This window comes from Cyprinodon variegatus, unplaced genomic scaffold (assembly GCF_000732505.1).
Source record: "Cyprinodon variegatus isolate N-32 unplaced genomic scaffold, C_variegatus-1.0 Scaffold975, whole genome shotgun sequence".
Classification (NCBI taxonomy): Eukaryota; Metazoa; Chordata; class Actinopteri; order Cyprinodontiformes; family Cyprinodontidae; genus Cyprinodon; species Cyprinodon variegatus.
In genome coordinates, this window is record NW_015151428.1 from 192,240 (window position 1) to 217,047 (window position 24,808).

General features: G+C 39.1%; 1 protein-coding gene across 1 annotated transcript in view; it reads right to left on the bottom strand.

The window, feature by feature from the left end:
* Nucleotides 1-24,808, bottom strand: part of klf7 (Kruppel-like factor 7 (ubiquitous)) — a 105,250-nt gene that overhangs the window by 5,525 nt on the left and 74,917 nt on the right. The window contains exon 3 of the mRNA XM_015398969.1: nt 10,882-11,005. Coding sequence (XP_015254455.1) covers nt 10,882-11,005 — 124 coding nt within the window. The remainder of the gene's footprint in view (nt 1-10,881; nt 11,006-24,808) is intronic.

Here is a 24,808-nt window from a genome sequence, read left to right on the forward strand (position 1 = left end):
TATGGTGCAACTATAGTGGCTGGTTTGTTTCTCACTCCTCCATATGTAGACCCTTCTGAGGCTGTGGGCACAGTGATCTACTCCGGTAATAATCTTCACTGCCTGGTGTAATAGACAACCCCATCGCATACCTTTTCACTTCCTTTTACAAGGAAAAATATAGGGAAACCATAGATTTTAGCCCATCTATTAACTCTCCATGTTGTGAGAAGCTTCTTTTACATGAAAAACAAACAGATTTTGACTAAATTGATTTAACTGTATTGTTTTAATAATGAGAAAAATCTCAACTCTCAAAAATTCAATCAATAATTTTGAGTAATGAAAGTTACTTTCCGAGTAACTAGTTATCAAACACCATAACGCTTTCTAAAACAGAGACTGTCAATAATATCTGCATTATAGAATAATTGTAGAATATGAATTCCTATTCATTTTAATGAAAATAAATTGCTAAACTACTTTAAAATTACAGTAAGAGCTTTGCACCTTCAGTGAATATAATCTACGGTCAAAAAGTAAAAATAAGTTGATTTTTATTGAAGAGTCATTTTAGATCCAGTCAAAGATGGTTCTTATTGAAATAAAATTGCAAAAAAATTTTGGAGCTGAAACTGGGAGTAGAACGGGCAAATCTGTGACAGAAACAAGTATGAAGATGATCGTCTTGTCGTTTTAAAACTACTATATTTGAGCTGTCTTGCTTCATTATTTTACACAAACTGCTCCAAGATCTAATGACGAGTAAAGTCGGATTCAGCCTCAGTGATTTCCTAAAGATGACTCAATAATAGCTGTAAATCACAGTCAGACCTCCACAGCCCTGCAATGAGCTCTCCAGTAAAATACAACTGCAGAGACTAATTAGATATGCACATTGAATACGAAGGCTAACCCAGACAGGCAGATACTCCTCTCTCATGCTCAACCCTTTAAATGCAGTGCTGACTGCATTCGATGATATAAACCCATGTGCTTTTTATGTTAGTAGATTTACAAAGTCACATGCACCTCAGTTACATACAAAACAGCCACAATAATATTCAACACCAGTGATTTAACTATAGGAGAAGTGCAACTGAGTGTGGGGGAGACCAGAGTGAGGAATTACAAATTCAATTTGCCAGAGGCTTAATTCATTTTTAATTAGTCGATCCTATTCTTTGTCTTTTTTGCCCATTTGTTCTTGTGTTTAGAGCTAGTTGATGTTCAGTCCATTTATGAGTAGACAAATAGATAAATACACAAAAGGAAAATTAATAGTTTAAAGCCTGGCTCTGCTGTGAATAATGTGCACCATTTTAGCCTTCAGATACTGCAAAGCAGCCTCAATTAAAACACTCCAGTACCACTGGGTGTCTGTTCTTGCTGAGCTGCTCCAACTGAGGAGCAGCGTGGAATTTTCAACCACAGATCTTTCTTGCAAATTCAACAGGGAGTCTGTCAGTTTAAAGCAAAACTCTAAGGCACCTGTGTTTTAATAAACCAAAAGATTGTTTTAAGTGAAATCAAAATTACAAACAGCTTAATATGCATAAAAGTATCACCTCTGAGGGAAACAGTTTGAGTAAAACAAACCAAAAAAAAAGATCAGGTTTCTCTTTTGTGAATTGTGAACAGAACACTGGAACACAAAATTTATGTCACTTTCAGTTCATTTCGTCTGATATATAAAAAGCCCACTAATAAAACGATCTTCACAGATAGATAAGATGCATTATTTGAATTGTTTATTACAGGGCATGTATGATGAAATTGCATAGATCAGATGAAGAATTAGCCCGAGCAACTTCGACTTAGCCTGAAATGTAACTGCAGTGAACTTGTGTTGATTAGGCCTCAAAAATAATTAAATTAAAAACCTAAAAACACGTTATAGTGAAAGTCTAAAGCATTTCCCTAAATATTTATAAGAAATGTATAAACATTTGAAATTTTTGATACATTTAAAAAAATAAAAAAATTCTCCCTCTTTTCACTAGGGGGTGCTGCAGCATCCCCACTTCCTGCAGCCACATGCATACAGAAAGGCAAACACCCGAAGCCAGGACTCATACCTAGCAAGGGTACTAAGCACTGCACCTCTGTGCTGTGATTAATTACATTTATATTTTAGTGGCATGCCATCATTAAAGAGTGGACGTAATTTAAACTGTGCATTGATTGAGTATTTGACCAATTCCTCCAAAAGCTGATTTTAATAGGTCAGACACTGTTGGCTTGTTCGCATTCTCTGCTATGATTCAACTCAGTTTTCAATTCAGCTTATTTATAAAATGCGATTTCACAAAAAATGTCACTTCATTTTGTCCAAGGAAACCCGACTGATTGCACTGAGTCTGCGGTACTTTGACTTTGCAGTATTTTTTCTTTCTGGACACAATCACCATTCATCATTAAAGGGTTCTGTGAGGTCGAGCTTAGCCCTCAGTGGGGCTTGTTCAAACGCTTCCAAACCAAACAAGCTAATTCATGACTTTATGGACCTAAAACACTGAAGCACCGATAGTCCCTTGAACTAAAACACGTTGCTAACCTTTAAAAAGAAAAGTCCCACTCCATAATTCACTGGGGACCAAACTATAAATGAAACATTGCTGTGTGGCAAATGCTGTTGTTCTGGTAACCTCAAAGCCCCAGACTAATCTACTCAACTGGCAGATAGAGAGGCATAATTTGTCATTCCAGAACATCTCCACTGCTCTAGAGTCTAGTGGTAACATGCATCCAACAATTTGTATTGCTCTTGCTAATGCATGGCTTTTACCCAGCATCTTCTTTATGGAAACTGATCCAATGAACCTCTCCACTCATTGCAGCAGAGTTATAGTCTTTAGCATCAACTTGCCCCGGCTCTATGACTTTATGCAGCCTACCACTTCATGGCTGACTTGTTGTCATTCCTAATCCCCCGATCTGACATAACTTCCCTCACTAGAATATTTAGTAGAAAAAAGTCCATACCTGTAACTCTTGCACAGGTGGCTCCCTGTCACTGTGCCTTGCTAAAATCTACTGATCTTCTGAAAGACACCGCTTCTAGAAGCAATCTGCACACCTGATGCTGAATCTCATACAGCTCTAGTCAGTGCTTGGAGTAAAGGCATATTGATGATGCTGTTACTTTACCTACAAACACAGCAAACTTGATCAATTAATGCAACTCTTAAGAGCACACCCTCTGCTAAACAGAGCATGCTTTTATTAGATCAGATTTGTTTTGCTTCTGGGCATGGAAAGCATGGGTGCTGAGATGGAGACATATTTGGCTTTGATTTCCTAAGAAGGCGTAAAGTGGGCGGATGTTGACCACACTGACTGAAACCAACAGAGACAGAATGTCTGGACAGTCCTCCAAAATTCAACTAATGCAATTCTGATCCAATGAAGCTCCTAAACCCTTCCACAACAATGATTTGGATGCCAAGTTTATCACGAAATTACTCTTAACTTCTGTTATACCTAACTCACAATCCTAAAATACTGTTGTTCTTTACTTTTATTATCATTCATATACAGGAAGTACAGTCAACGCTGGTCTAAGGTGAGGCTCCTGTTTAACTTTAGCAGAAAGTCTATTTTAGTTCTACTATATTACATAAAAAGTATCACTTAGTGTCAAACCTGCTTTACAGAATGTTGAAGCATGTTAAGGTGAATTTATTTATTATCATAAGCCCCATTTAAACTACCTTTTTGAAGCCGTGCCGAGATCGGCCCGAGAATGGTAACCGAGATAACTGTTGAGTGTAAAAGGGATGCCAAACTGAACCAGACTGTGCAAGACACGACCAAACCACGCTAAACTAATACTAGCTCAACAGCAGGGCTCAGCGCGGTTCACCTCTGGCTCGGTTCTCAGATAACAGAGTGCATGAGCAGACCAGGTCATCTCCTTACAGTCAACCTGAAATTTCAGACATTCATAAAAATACTAGATTCCCTACGGTGCCACATGATTTCCAGTGTTGATTCTGCTTAGTAGTGTGATGAAGCTCAACTCCTGTCATTATTTCCTGCATCTGTAAACCATGATTAGACTACCAAAAGCTGACTCTATCAAGTAAATCCACCAAAGGCTGCCTTCTCTGCCTGACTATCCACAAACAACGAAATATCACAACTAAAAACAAACTTCCTGAATGTTACAGGCGCCGCCATGTTGAGTTGCTTGACTCCCTCAACAGAGCATAACTACCATAGATCGTCACCAGGAGGTGAGGAACCGTGCAGGCGTGATGTGTAAATGGTCCTAAGGAACCAAGCTGGGCACAGTTAACTGATCCAAACTCGGTCCGAACTCGGCATGGATTGGTTTTCAGAGGGTAGTGTAGTGTAGGGTAGTGTGGTAAACTTTTTTCATTTGAGAATTAAACTAAAAACCACATCTAAAGTTGGGATAATAGGAAAGTCATCCCCATGCATTAACATTTTAGTTAATAAAAAGTGACTGCTGCGACTTTGCATAATAATTGGTTAATTTAATGATGCAGTAACTGAGTTACTAGGCAGAGTGGGGGTTGTTGCAAAACGTCACTCCCACTAAACGCCGTGGCCAACCGTGTCCAGTTACGGGCCCGGCTGTGGTAACAGCAACTTCAAGAATTTGCATCCATCCATCCATTTTCAGACACGCTTAATCCCAATTGGGGTCGCGAGGGGTGCTGGTGCATATCTCCTGCTGTCTACGGGCAAGAGGCGGGGTACACCCTGGACAGGTTGCCAGTCCATCGCAGGGCAACACAGAGACAAACAGGACAAACAACCATTCACACACACAATCACACCTAAGGGGACTTTAGAGAAGCCAATTAACCTAATAGTCATGTTTTTGGACTGTGGGAGAAAGCCAGTGTACCCAGAGAGAACCCACGCATGCTCAGGGAGAACATGTAAACTCCATGCAGAAAGACCCCGGGCCAGGAATTGAACTCAATTCGAACAGCAATTTCAACAACAGAAATATCGTTAAAATTCATCTATTTCCTCTTCTTTCTGCTTTGTAAATCCCTTTTATTGTCCCACAATGGGAAAATGTGTTTTCTGCATTTTAACCCATCCTCTTAGGGAGCAGTGGGCTGCCATTGTGTGGCGGACGGGGAGCAGTAAGGGGTGAAGGGTTTTGCTCAGGAACCGGGTACTTGCAACCTTCTCAGAGCACAAGTGCACTGCTCTAACCCACTAGGCCAACACTCAAAACTTTAATGTCAGAAGTGGGATTCAAATCCACGCCTCCATTCGGAGACCAGAAGTCCCACATTCACAGGGAGGACTGATCCTTGGGTCTGGTGCCTTAGACCGCTCGGCCATCCTGACAACTTTTTTTGCCATTTTGTGCACACTACCTAAGTTAGCCTAAGTTGGTGGGTTGAAATTCACCAGAACTCTTTCCAGTCTGGTGCCTGACTTTTTGGCCTGTAAAATTCCTGGTTTTGATCCAGGGGGCCTCTGTTCCCGCACGTCTACATGAATAACCACTTGACAATGCCATTCTGCTGAGTAATCTTTAACACAACCACAAAAAAAACCCAAACGACTAGTTACCGCCATTATTTCTCAATGTCATCTTTTACGAATTTTAGATATTAAGGTTTTTTAGAGTCCTCAAAAAGCCATTTAGTAGCCACAAACTGTAACGCCTTCCCTGACCTCTCTGCTTGTGTGTGCTGCTGGACAGATGGTCATGCCAGTTACTGTGTAACTGTAGGGCGTAGGGGCTACTCCAGCTGGGTACCTCCCACTCCCCATCCCCTAAAACTCACAGACACACTTCCCTCTTAGCTTTCTTTCTTAATCCTAACTCTCATTTTCCTCCTTTTTCTTTTTCTTTGTTATTTTCCCCCTCCATCCTCTCTGAAGCTCCATGGAAACATCAGGGGGTATTTGCTTGATTAGTCAGAATTAATAAGACTAGTGTGTGTGTGGGTGTGCGTGTGTCATCCTCTGGGGAAATACTGTCAGGGTGAACATTTTATCAAATATTAACTTCTCTATGGCTGCCACCTTTCCCTATTCTCATGGTAATACTTGGTGGACTCCACCCACCACAGATGTACTTTTGAACGTACGTGAATGTGCAAATCTTTTGATGACGTTCAGCATATTTTAATTCATCTTTTTATTTAAGCACATAAAAAAAATACAAAGGAGCATTAGAGGTGCGACACAAAGAACAACAAAACATATGCTGTCATTCTCTGAGGCCATTGGATGTTGACATTGTCAGTAGGCAAGATGATTTAATTAAAAGATGGATAAAAGAAAGACCACAGTCTGTTTTCAAGTCTTGTTGGATAATTCAAGCTTATATTTCACTTTGTGTTTATCCTTTAAACTTATCCTTCATATTTTATAAAATGGAGGCAAATTGGGACTTTATTCACTTAAAACACAGAGTTGTTCTTTCTTTATTTTTATTTAACAAAGCAAGTGGAGCAATTGCTCCCATATTTTTTTTACCATGCAAGGACAAGTTTATCCCTTATATTAAAAAAATAAAAATAAAAAAAAGATCAACCACACAGATATTTTGCTTGCTAATCAGAAGGAATTCTGGTGGTCAACTTCTGGGAATCATTGTCTATGAGTGAATGAAGTCAAATGAGAAAAATCCACTTTTACTGGTTTGAAATCCTAGCGGTAGCTTTCCTGTTCACTGAACACAACAGAAAAAAATCCAGATAGTTTTTCAACTTGCAGCTAGGACCCAGTTCAGCTCAGTGCAGCATAACTCTGAGAGGTAAAAACTATTAACTGAAATACTTTAACACTTTAACAGCAGGTAAAGGGAAAAAACTAAAAACATATTTGTGTTTCATTAGAAAATATATCCACAACAATACATAAAGTAAAAAAGGGTGAATATACTCAGTTATGATCATGAAACATGCATCAAGGCCAAAAGAATAAAGTTCCAAATAAAAAAAAAAAGAGGGCAAATTAGGTTTCTTTATAATAAGGCTGGGTTTGGCTTTAAATACAGACTAAAGGGATGATAGGGTTTCCATTCTGGATCCAACACCCAATACCTGATCTCAGATACATTCTAATGTTCTACTTTTTCAAATTTCAGTAAAATAAAAAGGTGATATGATAAAATATTGCTTCATTTTCCGTTAAACAAGATTAATTTTAAAGCTGCAGGTCACTGTTTTTAAGGGATTTATTTATAATGGCCTATAAACAGCTCATAGTGGCAGCCCATCATTTTAAAAATAACCAAGTTTACATATTAAAGAACAAACACTGCAATGTTAAAGCTTACAACCTGAAATGAAAATACAAATCCATGACATAAGACAGACTCCTTGCTTTTGTCCTTGTCGCTCCATGTGCAGATTTATTTACGGGGCCAAAATGACTTTGCATTTCTGTTTGTTCCAAAAAGGAGCTAAAGCTGCTCCAAGCCTGGATTAGAAGCTTCCAGCAGGTTTCTTTGGGGGTTTATGTGTTAAACCAAAACTAGAGGGAACCTACAACAGCCAATTACACTCTCTCTTGGGTGAAAGTTGGTATATGTGTGTGTGTGTAAAATAAATTGGGAGATGGTGCAGACACACACACACACACACAGAGTAGAAGTGCATGTTCAAGTGGAGCTGGCATCTGGTGCCACTCAATTAGCTGCAACCTGCTTGCCAATAGCCTGAATCCATTTAACAAGGGCATGAGTAAGCACACATGGACACAAACACACACATGTGCACCCCACACCCACCCACACACACACACACAAAACCTTGAGGAGCAAAAATTAAACAGTGACAATGTGACTAACAAAAGGCTTGCAAATACAGCTCTGGCTTTGCTCTAGCAGCTCTGTCTTTACTTTTTTTTTTAAAGAAAACACAAACCATCTCTTCAGCTTCTGCTTTGTTTTCCTTAAATTGGACCGGACTCGAGTCGGGGAAACAAACAAATGGATTCAGGATCAATTGAAAAAACACTGTCTAGAAAGTCAATACAACTAGTGGGTTTCCAGGCAGAACCGTCCTTCATGCTCACGTCTCCTTCTCTCCAATGTTATATAAATCTGCTAAGAACTAACTTAATTTGGAGTAATAACATTCCTTATCATTAAATTGAATACACCATGAGCTGTAGTGTTGAATATTTATCACACTTTAAGAAAAAAACTCCTCTGAGCTGTTCCTTCACAGCAGCTAAAGGAGGAAAACGTCTTTTAATGGAATGTTTGCAATTCAAAACAACTAATTTGCAATACTTTGTTTATTATTTAAAAAAACTTGATCTTACTTGTGAATAAAAAAGCAGACAAAATTTGTCGTGGATCATTACAATCCCATAGCGCCACATGAGATGCCTGTAGATTGAGGCTGGATGAAAAATGTTATTTTATTTATCATTTGTCAAAGAAGCTGGCGGATTCCCTGCTGCTTTGAATGCATTAACAACCAATGTTCAGAGGCAGTTTCTACAGAGAAAAAGTCTGTGGTACAGTGATATGACAGCAAACTCTTCCCATCACTCTTCTGCTTTATACACAGAGATAAAACAAAATGAGAAACTTAATTTTGAAGCTTATTTGAGTGTTTATACACGTCAGTTTGAACATGTTTTGTTGTGAGTTAAATGATGAGCTTCGTAATTGATATAGAGGCTGTAAACGGGGAAAAAACATTGAAGATCTTTAAAAAAATACCCACCCACAGCGCCCTGAACACCAAATTAGCTGTTGCAGACTTTTTTCCACATTGAAACCATAAACTCTAAGGTATACAATTAGGAATATATCTGGTAGACCAACATAATTATGGTTGGAAGGAAAAAAAAGGCTTGGTTTTGAAATAAAAACCCAACCATCATCTAGAGATTCAATCATTATTCTCTGTAAAATGGCTCCAGCTAAAAATAAAAGTAGAGCCTTGGCGAGACATTTCTTTGTTAAGTTTAGGTCTGGACTTTGACTAGGCCATTCTTAGACATGAATATGAATTCATTTAAAATCACCCCATTGTAGCTCTGAAATATAATTACAGTAATTGTCCTACCTTACTACTACCACACAAGGTGCTACCATAACCATGCTCCATAGTGAATTTGGTGTGTTTAAGGTGAATCCAATGCTAAGCCTGGTTTATGCTTGAAGCGTCTGCAAGGTCCAGGAAGCCAAATTGCATAATGTTTGGCTTCACTGCCCCTCTGTGCCGCATCCATAAGGACACAATTTCTGTACCATACACCTGGGAAAATGTTTAGCTATGCAGACAGATGACATCAAGTGATTTAGCTTATAAATATCAACACTATCAACAGATTTTGGAAAAAACCCTGGAAAGGAGTGATTGTCAGGTTTAGACGTCACAAAGAGGAATAATAAATTTAAAAACAACTGTGTTTTCCACTTCCTCATGTGGTGTGGTGTTACTGTTTGTGATGCATACGTCACCTTGGAGCTGGCCAGAATGGGGGAAAGCCGTACATAGTAGAAAATCTGCAGATGTTGTGATCGGCGGCTAATTTTCCACGTGGGTTGTACATGTTTCAAGCATAATGCAACCTGAAATGTATAGTGGAGGATTTTCGGGAATTTTTGAAAAGAACTGCCCTCTCTATTAAAAAAAATGCACATGCACAACCCTGAACCCGCTCCCGAGAGGGAAGGCATATTAATCGAGTGCGAGAGCATGCACAAGCTCATTTTTCCTTGTGCATGCTCTGTTTAAAAGTTAATGTTTGCATTGTTCATTAAAGCTTAATTTCTAAAAGAAGATTTGCAAATTTTCCACGATGTCAGAATTACCACCGGTAAGTGAAAATGGGGACGAGCACGTAGGAGGGCCTTATATAAACATATGACCAGAATGATTGAAAGTTAGAAAGACCACTAATTTTGATAATCCACCCAGAAAAAGAACATCCTCCCCTATGCCTTTAAGTTCTTTGCAATATTGAACATTTCTATACAGAGCAAAACAGTAATACCATAAAGTTTCATTTTGGGTTGAAATGGTCTGACTCTGTTAAAGTTTTAACATTCTTTACTATATTTTATATCAAAAACCACTTTCTTCTTGTCCCCTTGGAGTCTTTCCAGGGGGTTTCTAAAATGTAGATGTACTTTGAAGCTTGGCATATTGTTTAATAACTAAACCTTGGATTATACCTCTCCACATTACTTAGGAAAACATCTTACAAACCAAAACATTAGCACCTTTTCTACAGAAAAAAAACTCTGACAAATTAGTGGCCATAGAAGAGGAGCTATTTAGAGATTTGCTTAAAATTAAGCTAAGATTAAATCAAGCCCTGTTGAAAAAAAATCAAAACAACTGGACTTTATCTCAGATGGATTTTTTAACCATTTTTTTTTTACCTGGATGACTGAGAATCTCAACCAGCCTGACTCTAGTCCCCCAGACCTACTTCAAATACTAGCCTCCCTGTTTAAATGAAATTGCTGAATCCACTCATTAGCATTTCTTTCAGTTCTGCAGCAGTCTGATAAAGAGCCATTTATATGATTCAGGTTTGTTAGAGAAAAAATGCAGCTAAAAACTGTACAATAGTAGGTCCTCAGGAGGGGAGTTGAGCAACCCATAATCATAATTGATATCATAATGGATTTTATTTTGGTCAGAGGAAAATGGCCCTAATATAATGTAGACAATCAGACATATGTGTGAATTTTACAGCCTACTATAAATGACATTATAAAATACATAAAAAAGTTATGTTTATGGAGTTGTTTATGTTTATGGAGATATTTCAATAAAATGAAAGCAGAGCCCTATGTCTTTGGGCGCAAAACCAACTTGGTTGTAGGATAAACGTCCCCAATTGTTAGCTGAAGACATCTTTTCAAAAGCACACAAAATGTGTGGCAGTAATATAAGTGAATAAAAGGAAGTGAGTGCTTACCTGTCGCAGTGGTTGCACTTGAACGGTTTCGCTCCAGTGTGTTTGCGGTAGTGTCGTGTCAGCTCGTCACTGCGGGCAAAGCGCCATTCACAGCCCTCCCATGAGCATTTATAGGGCTTCTCACCTGACGGAGCCACAGAGAGATGGAGGGGAAAAAAGAGCAGAAGGTGTTAGGTTTTATAACAATTTCTACATCTAATTTCACACGTCTAAACTACAGCTGTTCACTAATATGCAGGTTACCACCCCTAGGTTTTCCTCCAAACACACACACTCATATCCAGCCCAGGGGCGGCCAGGCAGAGCAGTTTTACACAACAGCCATTTTAATGAGCCAACACACTCAATTAGCTGTAAATGAAGTCTTTCAGCACTGTAGCATGTTAATTCATAATCCCAAATTCACCCTGAAATGAATCTCGTTTTGTTCCCTTTATTACCACACCTCCGCCCATCCATGCACAAGCGCACACACAAGGAGGAGCAAGGAGGGGGTCTGAAATGTAAATGAAGTTTCATCCTCCGGTTCACCAGATGGGAGAAGAGATGGGCTATTGTTCTCAGCCTGTAGTTATCTCACCATGATAGAAAGCCTTCCAGCTGTGTGTGTGTGTTTTGTTAGAGGGGTGTGTGTGCGTGTGTAGCATGTAAGAGCAGACTGTCTTCAGATGGGACCTGATGATGGGTCTCCATGTGAAGCGTTCTCTCCTGTGTGATCAAGCACTGGGTAAGATGAGGCAGAAGTTCATCTGGATTTTCAGTGCTCAAAAACTGGTAGCGTAACCAAGTAGGGAGGAGAATAAATGCAAATATGTTAAGAGCTTAAAATAATAAGAAATTAACAACATTTTATCTTAATGAGAGTATTAAATTACTAAACCTAATCAGATGCTGTTGCTGCAAAGTATTTTCTTGGCTATATTAGATTATCTACCAGAAGGAATAGCTTACCTGCCTATGAGGGTCTAAAACAACAAAAATTTCAAAAGGTTTCAGGTGAACCTCCACCCCAGCCCAACAGTTCCCAAACTGTCACTGGTTTTCTTCAAAGGTTACCCCATCCTATAGCATGAAGCACGCAGGGGGTGTGGCAGTGGTGCAGAGATAAGTGCATGACCCATGTACAGAGGCTTTGGTCATTGCTCCATAGCTCACAAGTTCGAGTCACAACTTGTTGACCTTTGCTTGCAGCATGTCTTCCCTCTCTCTGATCCCATTTTCTTTCTGCCTATTTTCAAAAAGCATGATGCAAAACTATATTTTTTATTTAAAGCCTGCAGATCCATTTACCAAAAAAGGCATACTCATACTTTATAAGGCATTTCTCAACTTGTAAACTGCGTAAATCGTTCTTGTTATCAACTGACATGAAGGTTATGGAGATGATCTGGATGTGAAAATTTGTAAGTAAATTATTCTGGATAAATTAAATTTAAATGGCCAGAAAATAACTTTCGCCTAAAAAACCCCAAGGATGTTTACATACAAAATGTTTAACTTTTTCAGTTATAAAGGAAATAAAACAACATAAACTGTAACCACATCACCTTGGTTACATATGTAGCAAGTTTTGTGTCCATCAAGCAAGCAACTCAGAAATTATAGATGTTTAGATTGAAAAGAATACTGGCAGACCCCTGTGGTGCTATTTTAGCACAGACGAACGGGCGTATCTAAATTACCGTCCAATCAGGGAGACTCACACATCTTTGGGAAAGTTGCATTCTGCAGAATTAAGTGATATGCACCAATGTGAAATAGACAGAAGCCCTGATCACAGGGGAGAGTATCAGAGGTCTTTGTGAATTAAGCACAGGGACAGTTTTCATATATAGGATTGCTTTGGCTCCGTATGCGGATAAATGATAGGCTATCGGTTAAATATATACTCCAGAAACAGACCTTTATTTGGATAAAAACAGCCTCTGATGGAAAACCCTCAAGGAGAAATAGGACAGATTTGATGTGCCTTTCTTGGGTTGGCTGTGTATTAGAGAATTTTTCTGAGTGGTCATCTGCAAATCGTCAGTTTTGCTAAGAATTTGACTGCTATGGATTCAGTGTCTTATTGGTTTTTTATTAGAGGCGCATCAATCGGCATTTCTACATGTGTTGTTGAACCTGGGCCCAGTAAAACACAAAATGGGCCATAAATTGCAGTTTGGGCACACTTAGTGTTTTTTGTAATGTTGCTGAAGCTGTGGTTGGTGGATATTAGAATGACGTAGATCGTCTTGTAGATGAGTCCCAGATGAAGATCTGGACATGTGATAAGTGGGTTTCAGTTTTAGGCTGTGTCAGAATGTCCGCTCTAATCACTATATAGCACAATATATGGTGGTTACGCCATTTTAAATGAGTATACGAACGGCTAGTGGATGAAAAAGTAGTGGTCTCGAAATTTCCCACAATGCACCTTGAAAAGTAGTGATCATCTATGGCCAATAGATGAGCAGATTTATACCAGATTGCTTTGATTGTGGAGCTTTCCTTGCAAAGCATTATGGGATTTTCTGTCCCTGCAGCCCGCTGTCACCATAGGCTGTAGCTACCCAATGTCGGCGACTGATAACAAAAATGGCGCAGGCACCAAGAGGTGGAAGCAGAGTTACGTAACCAACGGGGAGCGGAAAGTAGTGATCATCAGTCTGAACGGTCAGTTAACTGAGTTCACTATAAAGTGCTCTATACAGTCCCCACTCTATATAGTGATTAAATGATATAGGGGTTAGGGAGGACGTTCGCGCACAGCCAGAGTTAGTTAGCGTCAAGCTTATTATTGTTATAAAAGAGCTCCAGCCCAATTTAAAAGCCTTAAGCCCGAGCGGCCCCTTTCTTCAGGTTCCATCAACTCTGATCAGCTTCTGTGTTCATTCTCAACACAAATGGGAGTCATAAGTGTTTCAGTCAACAATAAATTTATTTAAAACTTCCGCATGAGCCTCTTGAATTACCCATGCACTTAAAGGAATAGTCTTAGTGGCTTTAACTAAGTGGGAAGTGACTCATCATATTAGACATTGTCATTCATACAGAGCAACAAAGGGAAAAAAAAACGTGCTAAAGAACAGCTAAGATCACTAATGGTCGCGTGGTTTTTGTTACTTTTACATTTATATGAACCGTAGAGTTAGAATAATCCAAAAGAAACAATGAAGGAAAAATTTCCCTTAATGTTTTCAAATGAAGAAAAATTGATATGTATACATGCTATACAATGTGCTTCCGCTACTAATTCTATATTGCCTAAATATCAATGTGCAAATCATTCAAGGTTGTTAGGACTTCTTTTCATATCAATGCAGTGTCAGTTTGCCTTTAGGCTTACTTGGAATTTGTTTTTGTAAAAAGGCTTTAATTTCATATAATTCAAATGAACTGCATTCTTTTGCTGATACAATTGTAAATTACTTTTTAAAACATTGTAGAAAATTCTTATTCCTTTTTAGATAGCCCAAACTCTTATGAAACCAAAATAAGTCTAACGTCTTAATTTCCTATTGGAGACTAAATAAATACTTATAATTGCTTCAAAGTTGTCAGTTTCTAAACCAGAAACAAATATTTCTCTTGAGTATAAAAATAAAGAAAAATAAACTGCAAAAAGGTAAAGGGAAAAAATGTCAAACAGCCTTTTTAGGTGAGTAAACTAACAAATAGCTGGTCCATGTTGAATAGTGTTGAAATGTGAACTTAAACCCAAGAGGCTCATGCAGAGGGCAGCTTATTTCCTTACTTTGTACGGACAGAAGGATTTTTATTCACCTAAATCATCAACATTCCCATGACAATGCTCCATATTTCCTACTTCTTTAACAATAAAATTACCTTTTTTTTCCTATAGTGTCTTTAATTTCATATTCACCAGACAAGAGGATACATGAAAGGTCTCTGGGTTGGGCTTCAAACCTAAATCTTAACTGGACCATGTGCCTGGCTGTGAACTGAGGGGTGTTTACAATGCTTGTGGTCTTCATGACTCCTAATGGACAGGGATATGCCGTTGTTCAGTCAGCATACCAGATGTCCCACTAGCCCCCTATTCTCTTGTCACAGCACACATCAATCCTTTTAAGAAGACAAACATGTACAAATTCACAGCTAAGTGGAACTAATGTGGCCTGAAGCATTAGGAAACATGTTTAAAAGCCAAACATTTCCATTAAAAAAGCTTTTTACTCACAAGTGATCCAGTTGTTAAATGTAATTGTGGTTTTAGGCATCACAATCAGAATGGAAATAAAACAGTCATGCACAATGCATGCTAAGAGAAGAAAGAATATCAGTTTGTCTGGGATACAAAGTGGAACGCTGTTGTGCTCTATGATTTTATAAGAGATACATTGATTTCTTTTAATGACAAGTTTTTAATCTGTAATGTTTTAAACATTTGACTTCCTGACACAGAGTTTAAGCAATTTATTATTTTCTTTTTAGAGCTACAGTATAGGAATATACAGTACTATTAAAAAAATATGTATATTTCTAGCCTGCCTGCCGTATGCAATTAGTCCTGTCAGAACACAATAATATCCACTGTACTGTAAAATACAGTTTTAGATTGAATAATTTAGGAGTTGATATGCAACTTAGTTTAATATGGAGGACAAAGTGCGCTATATCTAAAAATAAATACAGTAATGAAAAAAAGACTAAATGAAAAAATACTGAGCCAAAAATTGCTTAACTTGAATACATGTTCCATAGTGATTCTCCTCACTTAAACCTCTTCACTTAGTAACAGACCTCCAGACTGAAGGGTGTTTTTTGTCAGTATTACCTGATAAGGCTCAAATATTGTTAATTCACTGGTGGGATATGCATTAAATATCTAAGCATCTCTATGTATACAGAAGTAATTCAGGAAATTTTATTGGCAGGGCTATCAATTTTACCACTTTATAAAGTCTGAAAAAAACAACAACAGAAAAATAACACCCTGAACAGACACAGCACTTGTTGTTTTTTGGAGCAAGATGTCAGAGAAACAATGAATGAGAAACAGAAACAGACCATAACTTCTTCATCTCACTCTAACAAGAGGAAAAGCTACCTGTCAACTCCTTTTGTAAACCGTAACTCCACTGATTCAACACTCGAACCATCAGAATAGAATACACCAAGCGAAAAAATACACCTGCCCAGTCTTCAGCTTTGACAGCAAGGTGATGCAACGATGCGTAAAAGATGATGTTCAACAGGAACATCACACTATGAATGATTGCCCCCTTTTTCCTTCATCTCCCCACAGCTTCTTTGATAGAAACCCACTTTTATCCACATACACAACATGACTGTGGCTGCTCTCGGACTAAATTATCTACGCATCACGACCTACGCTCCCCAGGATTTCCATATTCAAATTCTCAAGTCGTTTCTCATGCAATCTGTGGCTGACTTCGACGACTGGGATCTGGGTTTTATTGCGCTCTTTAGGTGACAGGTGATCCCTGTGCCGCTGATGTTTGTGAATATGGAGTTTGAATAAAATATTCTGTATTATTGGGTCTTAGTGAAGAAGAGTCTAATTAGTTCCAGGTATCAAAGCCCTGTTGCTGTGTTATCTGTATTTCATTATGATTTGCCTGAATATTTTAAACTGAATATCTTTAACTGAGATAAGAGTAGTCAACTCATAAAGGCGTATTCCACCAATACACCTTACATATGTGTCTCTGGGGTTTTGCTGTATTTTAGGTGTGAGTGAACTTCCTGTCACAGAGAGGATCTTTGTTGGTGGCTGGACCGACCCGTTTTTTCTGCACACCCAAGAATAAGTGAATAAGATAAGTGTGTTTATAAGGAGCTGGAGGATCATCTCTCTTTGCTGGATGATAGTATTCCAGCCAAAGACTTTAACCAGGATTATACTTCTTGTTGAAATGTGTCTTCTTGGGATTCTCATTTAATATTGACTCTTTCGTGTGTGCTTCAGTGAAGCTGTGGTTAGCATGCATGACCCATGTAGGGAGGCTTTAGTCCTCGACGCAGCCGACCCAGGTTCGAATCTGACCGGTGGTCCTTTTTGTCACATATCTCAACCCCTTTCCTGTGAGCCTACTGTTGAAAAAAAACGAGTCACCAGTACTGTAAAAACCTCAACAACAAAAAAAAAAAAAATAGACTCTGTTATTGTTCCAGACAACCATTTAACCTCCAGTTCATCTCTGATCTTCATGGAAAAGGTCTTAGCTGTGTGCAGCAGTTCTTACAGTAGTCTACATCTCCTGCCTGCCTGCTCTCCAGTGCAATGTTTCTTGCCCTCTAATCTCACTCATATTCTCCTGGACCTCTGGGGTACCTACTGCAAAGCCCGCTGAATCAAACCCCTACAGATCCATGCTACCAGCTGTTCATCTCAAGTAAACAATCGGTTTTCATCAACCAATTCCTTCGTGATCCGTCTGCTTTCACCCCTAAGATCAACCAGAAAGTTCAACTGAATTTCTGCAGCTCTCCACTTTCAGATTCTTGTGGTTCTTGTAAATAAAATGTAAAACTGTTATTTGGCAGGTTTGCTGAAGCCATGGATTGGGTTCTTGTTGGATTTCTTGTTGGCTGTTTAAACTACATTTTTAGAGACACCAGATATATCATTTCTGGTTCATGGAAGATTCCAAAAAAGTAAAAAAAAAAAAAAAACAATCCACTGGACTTTGGTTTGAGTTTAAAGACATTTCGCTTCCAATCCAGGAAGCTTTTTCAATTCAAAATGTAAGAAATAGCATTGAGTTCAAGGCTTTATAGATTGGACCAAAGCAAAGCCTTGTTTTGGCTTAGAAAACATGCAAATTGAACCTGACGAAAAGGTCCCATTTTGTTTCTGTTTTAGCCTGTAATACCCGAAACCTGTCTATGTCACTGAAAGGGGGGCCGTTAAAGGCTGAAGAAGCAAGGTGCTCTGGTTTCCTGTAATGGGGTGGGGGTTGCCATGATAGTGGGAAGGAATCACTCAATTGCTGAAATGTAGGTTTTTTAAAGACTAGATACCTACATACCAGTTCTGTTTTTCCACCTCTGTGGTAAGTCGTCCATCATCTGCTCTCTCTAGATCAACCTAAAGCTGTTGTGACCTTGCTTTGTTTACTTGTGCACATCCATCTTGGAAAATATAGCAGCCATCCCTAAACTGTCCCTGTAAATTTGAGAGCATAAAACTGTCCAAAATGTCTTGGTATACCAAGTTTCAATGGAACTAAGAGACCAAGCCAAACTACAGAAAAAGGGCGCTATACTATCAAACCTTTCAGCTGATAAAATCCAGTTAGGCAGTTCACCTGGCAACTGGAAAACCTAGACAGGATTGAAAGAGGGATACATATGATTCATCATTTAAGTGAAAGCATCTCGTCTGCTCTGATGTCAGAGGCACAGGGCTTCACAACACTGGATTAGACCCTTTCTATTAGATAGATCTTTATTTTTCCAAGAAAGAAATCCATAGATCATGAACCACATTTACTAGATGACATAAGAATCAGATGGAGTTTCTCATGTAGGGAAACTTATTCCGTGGAACTTATCTAGCCATATGAAGTTGAGACATCTGTAGCTACTGCTTCTGCACAAAATAAACACCCAGCTCACAATATCAGTATTTGCTTAAGTTTTTTTCATCTTTATCGCTTCCACTTTCCTAAATTACCCCTAACAGATATCTGTTGAGAAGTTGCAACAACATTTCAGGTACTGTACACAGGTAGCATCTTATTAGGTGTTGATAATTGCAAATCTTCTGACAGTGACTCATTCTTCCCCAGTTTTATATACAGTAGATATATTCTGCATGCCTATGGGCTGGATTTTAAGCATCTTTGGCCAATGTTATAACTGGAATGACGGGATCCAATTATACGGAGGGTTCCCCAATAAACTAGGCCAGTTCTATTGCACTTAGACTTATGTAGAGGGGATTTCACAACAGTTTACTTCAATCTCTGTGAAGAACTACAGCAAAATGGTCCATGTTCAACACCTGTGTGAGTCCTCCCACTCACTTTTATCAGTAAGGAATGGTATTTTAAAAAATGCAACAAACCACTTGTCAGCTTATCCTTTCTGAGCAGTATTCTCCTATTAACCTACATGTCTGCATATGATAAAAGGGTATGTGAGTGGGGGGCCGCAGGTGCCAGACAGGCGGACGTTTCACACTTGTCTTCAGTAATTGGCCCGAGAACCACATCTTCCTTCAATAGGAGCTCGATAAAATACACACCGTGAAGACACACAGACAGACACACACTGTTGGAGGAATGAAGCAAGGCCAGCTCGGGCCTTACGCCACAGCAACCATGACGCCAGCCAATTATAGCACGGCGAGGCAGGGATGCATGATAAAGTCACCTAGCAACTGAGAGAGCGAGAAAAGAAGAGGGGGGACTGAGAGACAGAGAGACAGATTAACAGGCACGGACAATCCGCCAGCCACCAACCAATTATGGAGGAGTGTGATGCAGTTGCCTGGCAACCTTAGCTAAATAAGCAATGGGAAGAAAAATGGAGGTGGAGAGAGGGGGTGTAGAGGGGTGTTCAGGTGTGAGGAGAGGTCATCAAGGTGTTATCCTGACTCCACATGAGGCTGGAGGTGTACCTGCTGTCGGTGGGGCAGGGTGAGGGTTAAGGTCAGGAGGTGCAAACTGAAGTTATCACAACAGCATCCTAACCTTTGAACCACAACTCTTAAGAATTAAGATTTAAATACAAGACAAACAAAGAAAAGGTACAAATAAACAGTTTCTAACAAAATAAATCCAACAGAAGCTTTTAAAAGCTTGCAGTGACTTAAACCATACAGAGGTTCAGCTTCTCACAGATTCTAATACTTTTTTATTTTCTTCTATATCTATGTAAATGCAGATCTGACTTTATAAAGGATTGTTTATATGTTAAAAAATCTGACAAGAGGAAAACTAAACATGAATATTCTGCAAGAAACTGGCAACACTTTATAACGAAAAACAGCATCTGTTTGACAACATTTATGATCACCATTTATGATCACCAAACAGATGAAATTAGACTGAAAAAAAGATAAACACAACTGAGTCATGCACTGAAAACACTGAACCAGCTGTAAAGGGTGGCAGTGGTGGCATGTTGTTGTGCTCTTTAGCAGGCAGGATAAATGGTACCAAACAAAAAGCTATAATGAGGGAAAACATCAGCTAACAAATTCAAATAATAAGATATACAGCTGCAACCCAATTAGAAAGTCCTGCAAGATCTTAACTCCAATATTTTGTATATTTTATTACATCAAACCATCAATTGCAATGTGCTCTATATGGATTTTAAAAAGGCACAAGGAGTACATGATTGCAAAGTGGAAGGACATTATTGACATGTTTCAGGTTGTTTTACAACTCAGGATTTATAAAAAAGTTTAAGTACATTAGAATTCTCAGCTTTTTAAATAAATGTTAGTGCACTGGATTTACGTTTATGTTCATTCATTCTGCAGCTTTTATCCAAATTGTCTCACCAACGGTGATGTAGTAAAAGTCAGAACTAACAATAAGCTTATTTAGGAGGACACCAAGTCTGACTCCTTCAGTGGTGGTAGTGTAGAAATAAGGCACAGGCATACAAAAAAATGTAGAAAAAAGAAAACAGATGACGAAGTAGGGAAACACGGGTGATTGGCTTGTGTCGGAGGGCTTCTTGGTAGAAATGGGTGTGCAGAGTTTCTTGAAGATACAGAGGGAGGCTACTGTTTAGGTAAAGTGAGGCCATTCCACCACTGTGGACTCACACATGAAGTGAATCTTGATGCAGCATAAGTCACTTCTAGGCAACAATCTCTTAATGACCAGCATAACCAATTTTGCATGTACGCTTTTGCAGGAGTAAAGATGGGAACTGCTCCATTAAGCACTCTAGGGTTACAGATAGGGAAACCAGTCAGAGGGAATGTGAAGATGGATTAATCCAAATACAGATCAGTCCTAGAAAGACATAAAACAGGCTGCTAAAGAGGCTTATTCTAAAATATGAGTGCAGTGAGCCTACTGAACAAACTATTGAACTAAGCATATTGGTCGAATTAACCTGCTCAAGCCTTAACAAGCTAGATGATAATTCATGCCAGATAACATCAAACCCAACATCTACTTTTCTAGTTGATTCTGTTTCTGTGAGCAGCAAAGCGATGCACATTTGCTGCAAAGCGAGGTGCCAAGACACAGAGCTCACATCTACAACTTCTGACAGATGGGCAGTCCTTCCAGACAGCTCCTCGCTCCTGCAATCTCAGATGCCAAGTATTTAGTTAAGTGTATTTTTTTGGACTACCACTTGAATAACAAGGATATGATTAATAGGCTTCCGCTGCTTTTAGAGATCCAACCTTATCCAACAGAGCAGGGAATAAAAACATCCAAAACTTGGCTGTGGCTCAAAGCATCACTAATTGGATACTTTAGAGATTTACTGAATTAATTTCTACCACTATTAATGTTGTATTAATGTTACAACTCATCCGTAATGAGGATCCTTATGTAAGAAAATCTTTACATCGCTTCTGCATCTCAGAGAAATTGTTTAAAAATGGCTTCACTGGATTGCAATCAACATAATGTGTTGCTGCAGCCTGTGCACAGCTCAGTCACTGACAGGCATGAATATAATGATGCTTCCAATGGCCTCTGGTGAGTTACAGTAAGAGTACTAAGACTGTGCAGGCTTTCTGCTGCTGCTCCTCCCTGTAGGCTCTGCAACACTAATCCCCGTCTACATGTATGTTCAATGATTTATGGTCATAATAACCCAAAAAGAGGATTAAGCTAATTAAACCACAGCTCTGTGCTTGTAATGAACACATCGGGAGGGAATAAAACACCCCCGTATTTATGCCACACACACTCAGAGAGAAGGAGCTGCAGTGTCTTAAGGGTGTCTGCTTTTTATTTTCCCCAGCAAATGACTCTGCCTTTAAAAGCTAATCGTCGGTTAGCATGACTCGACAGCTGAATCATCCCAAGATTACCGATACTGTAGGGGGAAGCCGTGCTTCCAGATGACTAGCAGCTCCATTCTGGATTATTATATTAGAGATACAGAGGCTTTTTCTTCCCCAGCTCTTCCAGGTCCAAACCCTGGAAGTGAAAAGCAAGACCTAAAGCCATGCCGTGGTTTTAGGGATCATATAAGCCTGTAACACGCTGGATTAATGATGCCAAGGTTGCCAGTATTAATACAGTGGATGTCTGGAGGCTGTGTACTGTGAACCTGGTGAGACTGCTAACACTGGATGATGACAACTGGAGGACATGAAATGCATTAGGCGCTGTAAATTGATGGGTGTAGTTAAAGCTAAAGTTGAATAATGCTAGCTTTGGGCTGTGTGCGGCTGGGACTCATGCTGCTGATCCGTGAGGGCTCAGGCTAAAGATCATAGTCTAAATCAAATCAACAGATAGCTGAGAAACAGCAAAATCCTGCTGTAGGGTGCAGCAAAGAAAAGACAATACTGGTCAGAAGTTAATATCCAGTCATTAGGACTGTCGTAAATTATTGCTTTTAAAGGGAAGTGGTGTCCTAGTGGTTGGAGCATTGCGCTTGAGTCCCAGAGGTTCTGAGTTCAAGTCCCACTCATTCTCATTTCAAGGACTCTTGGTCTCTGAGCAAGATCTTTAACCCTTGATTGCTCCGCTGGCGCCACACAATGGCAGAACCATCCCCAAGGGGATGGGTTAAATACAAAGACTGAAATTCCCCTTCGTGGGACAACATAGGGATTTACATTACATTGAATAACTTCAATAATCGATGAATCACGATCAAGCCGATTAATTGATATGGGGGATTGGCAGCCTAGTGGTTAGGGCATTGCGCTTGGAATCCAGAGGTTCTGAGTTCAAGCCCAGAAGTCAGAACTCAGAACTCTGGCTACCTAAGCAAAGACCCTTAACCCCACACTGCTCCCTGGGAGCCTCACAATGACAGCCCACTGCTCCCCAAAGGGATAGGTTAAAATGCAGAGAGTTAATTTCGGTGCTCTGTACTTGTGAAAGTGTAATGACAATAAAAAAACCCAAGGGAATCAATTAAACTGTGTAACTACTGAGGAATAAAATACCTTTCTTGGGGACTTTTTCATGTCCCTACAGGCTCTAATGTGCATAAATACACCCTTACTAACATTTGTTTAAGTGTCTCTTTTAGCACGTTTTTATTTGTCCAAAGCCAACATTAAGGTTGGGGCCCTTCCAGTAGTAAAATATTACGGATCTTTATTCATACCAAAATGACTTAAGATGGGTGTTTGGGGTCTTTTGTTTCCTCTGAAAACAGATGTATTTTAACTTTCAGTTATCTTGTGTGTTTACAGGTTACTGGTGAAGATCTTAGAAGATCAAAGACCGCATAATACAATCCTACCACCATCCTAACTAGCAACTGCTAAAGGGCACTTTGATTTGGTCTGTCATTGTCATTTTCGCCAAACCATCCAATCGTTGTCTACTTTGACCTTCCAAACATTCCCCACAAAGCTTTTGGCTTGCCCCTGTCATTAGGTGTGAATTTGAACTGAGCCTGAAGGTGGGATTTTGAGCAGGTTCAAGATGATACTGTAGTAAACAAAACAGGTTGTGGAATGGATGAAACAGACTAAAGTCGAATCTCTGAAATGTTCCATGATTCAAGCCTTGTTAAAAACTGATGGACTTGCTTTAAAATTCTGGATCATGCTATAAAATCCCATTTTATTGGGCATTAGCATTACATCATATCATTTTTTTTTTTGTCAAGTATTCAGCCAGATTTGTGCAGGAAATGTGTAAATTACAACAGCACATCTGGTCTAAATGTAGGTTGCAAGGAGGTATTTAGTGATCAATTGTCCTTCCATTGAAAACATTTCAATTATCCATGTGTGCCTCTGTCTTCATTCTGTGCTTTTCTCATAACAAAGCTACTCTCCACATCCAAAGAGCTCAAGACCCTCTGCTCTGCACACATTAGCCTTGTCTGTACTCTGTCTGAGGGTCATTGAGGGTGCAGCAGCAGTAAGTAGCTAAAGCTGCACATCAGAGTCGTTCACACATGGATGATCTGGTACAGTCATTTAGTGCCAGTCTATCAATCATCAGGTAATTACTGACGGATTGCCTTTTGACCCTTTAGTCAGTATTAAGATCGAGATAAATACTCCTGGAGGAACGTTGAGAGGCATGATTGAAATCTCTTTAAGAAGCTCCAACATCTAGTGTTTTTAGCATGTAATTATCCTGCAGTTCCAGCAGTACAATACGTTTAATTTTATATACACTATATCAGCTAGTTCAGAAATCAGACCATTACCAGAGTGACTACCGGGTAATAGATATCCTTATCTTCAAGTTTGCCGCTGTTGGTCTACTTGTCTTTCTAAGCTTTTGCATCTGGGTAACCTGTTTATTATAGAAAATATGCAAGCATTGCCAAACGACCAAGAATCAATTTTTGATGTGTGCATTATATTGAACTAGGTGTTGTAAACATGCCCAAGACCTTTTGATCTATGTGAACATGACCTCATGCTGTTACTGCAGATATGTTGGCTGCAAATCCAGTGTGCGAATCCTCCATTTCACCACTTTCAGAAGGTGCTCTAATAGATTTAAATCAAGGGGCACTGAACTTATTATGTTCAACAATCAGATTAAGAGGATTTAGCATTGTGAAATAGTGCATTATTTTGCTAAAAGTAGTCATCAGTAGATGGGTAATATCTAGTCATAGAGGAATGAAGGTCAGCAACAACTCGAAGGTTGGCTGTGGTGCTTAAATTAAGCCTAATTGAATAACCTAATTGAATATTCGGCATTTAACTTTACAAACCACTGAAAGACATATCGAATAATAAACTTGTGGATGCAGATCAAAATTTAGACATCATTCATAGTCCTTAAAGGTCATGTAGTAAATCTGGCACATCAACCTT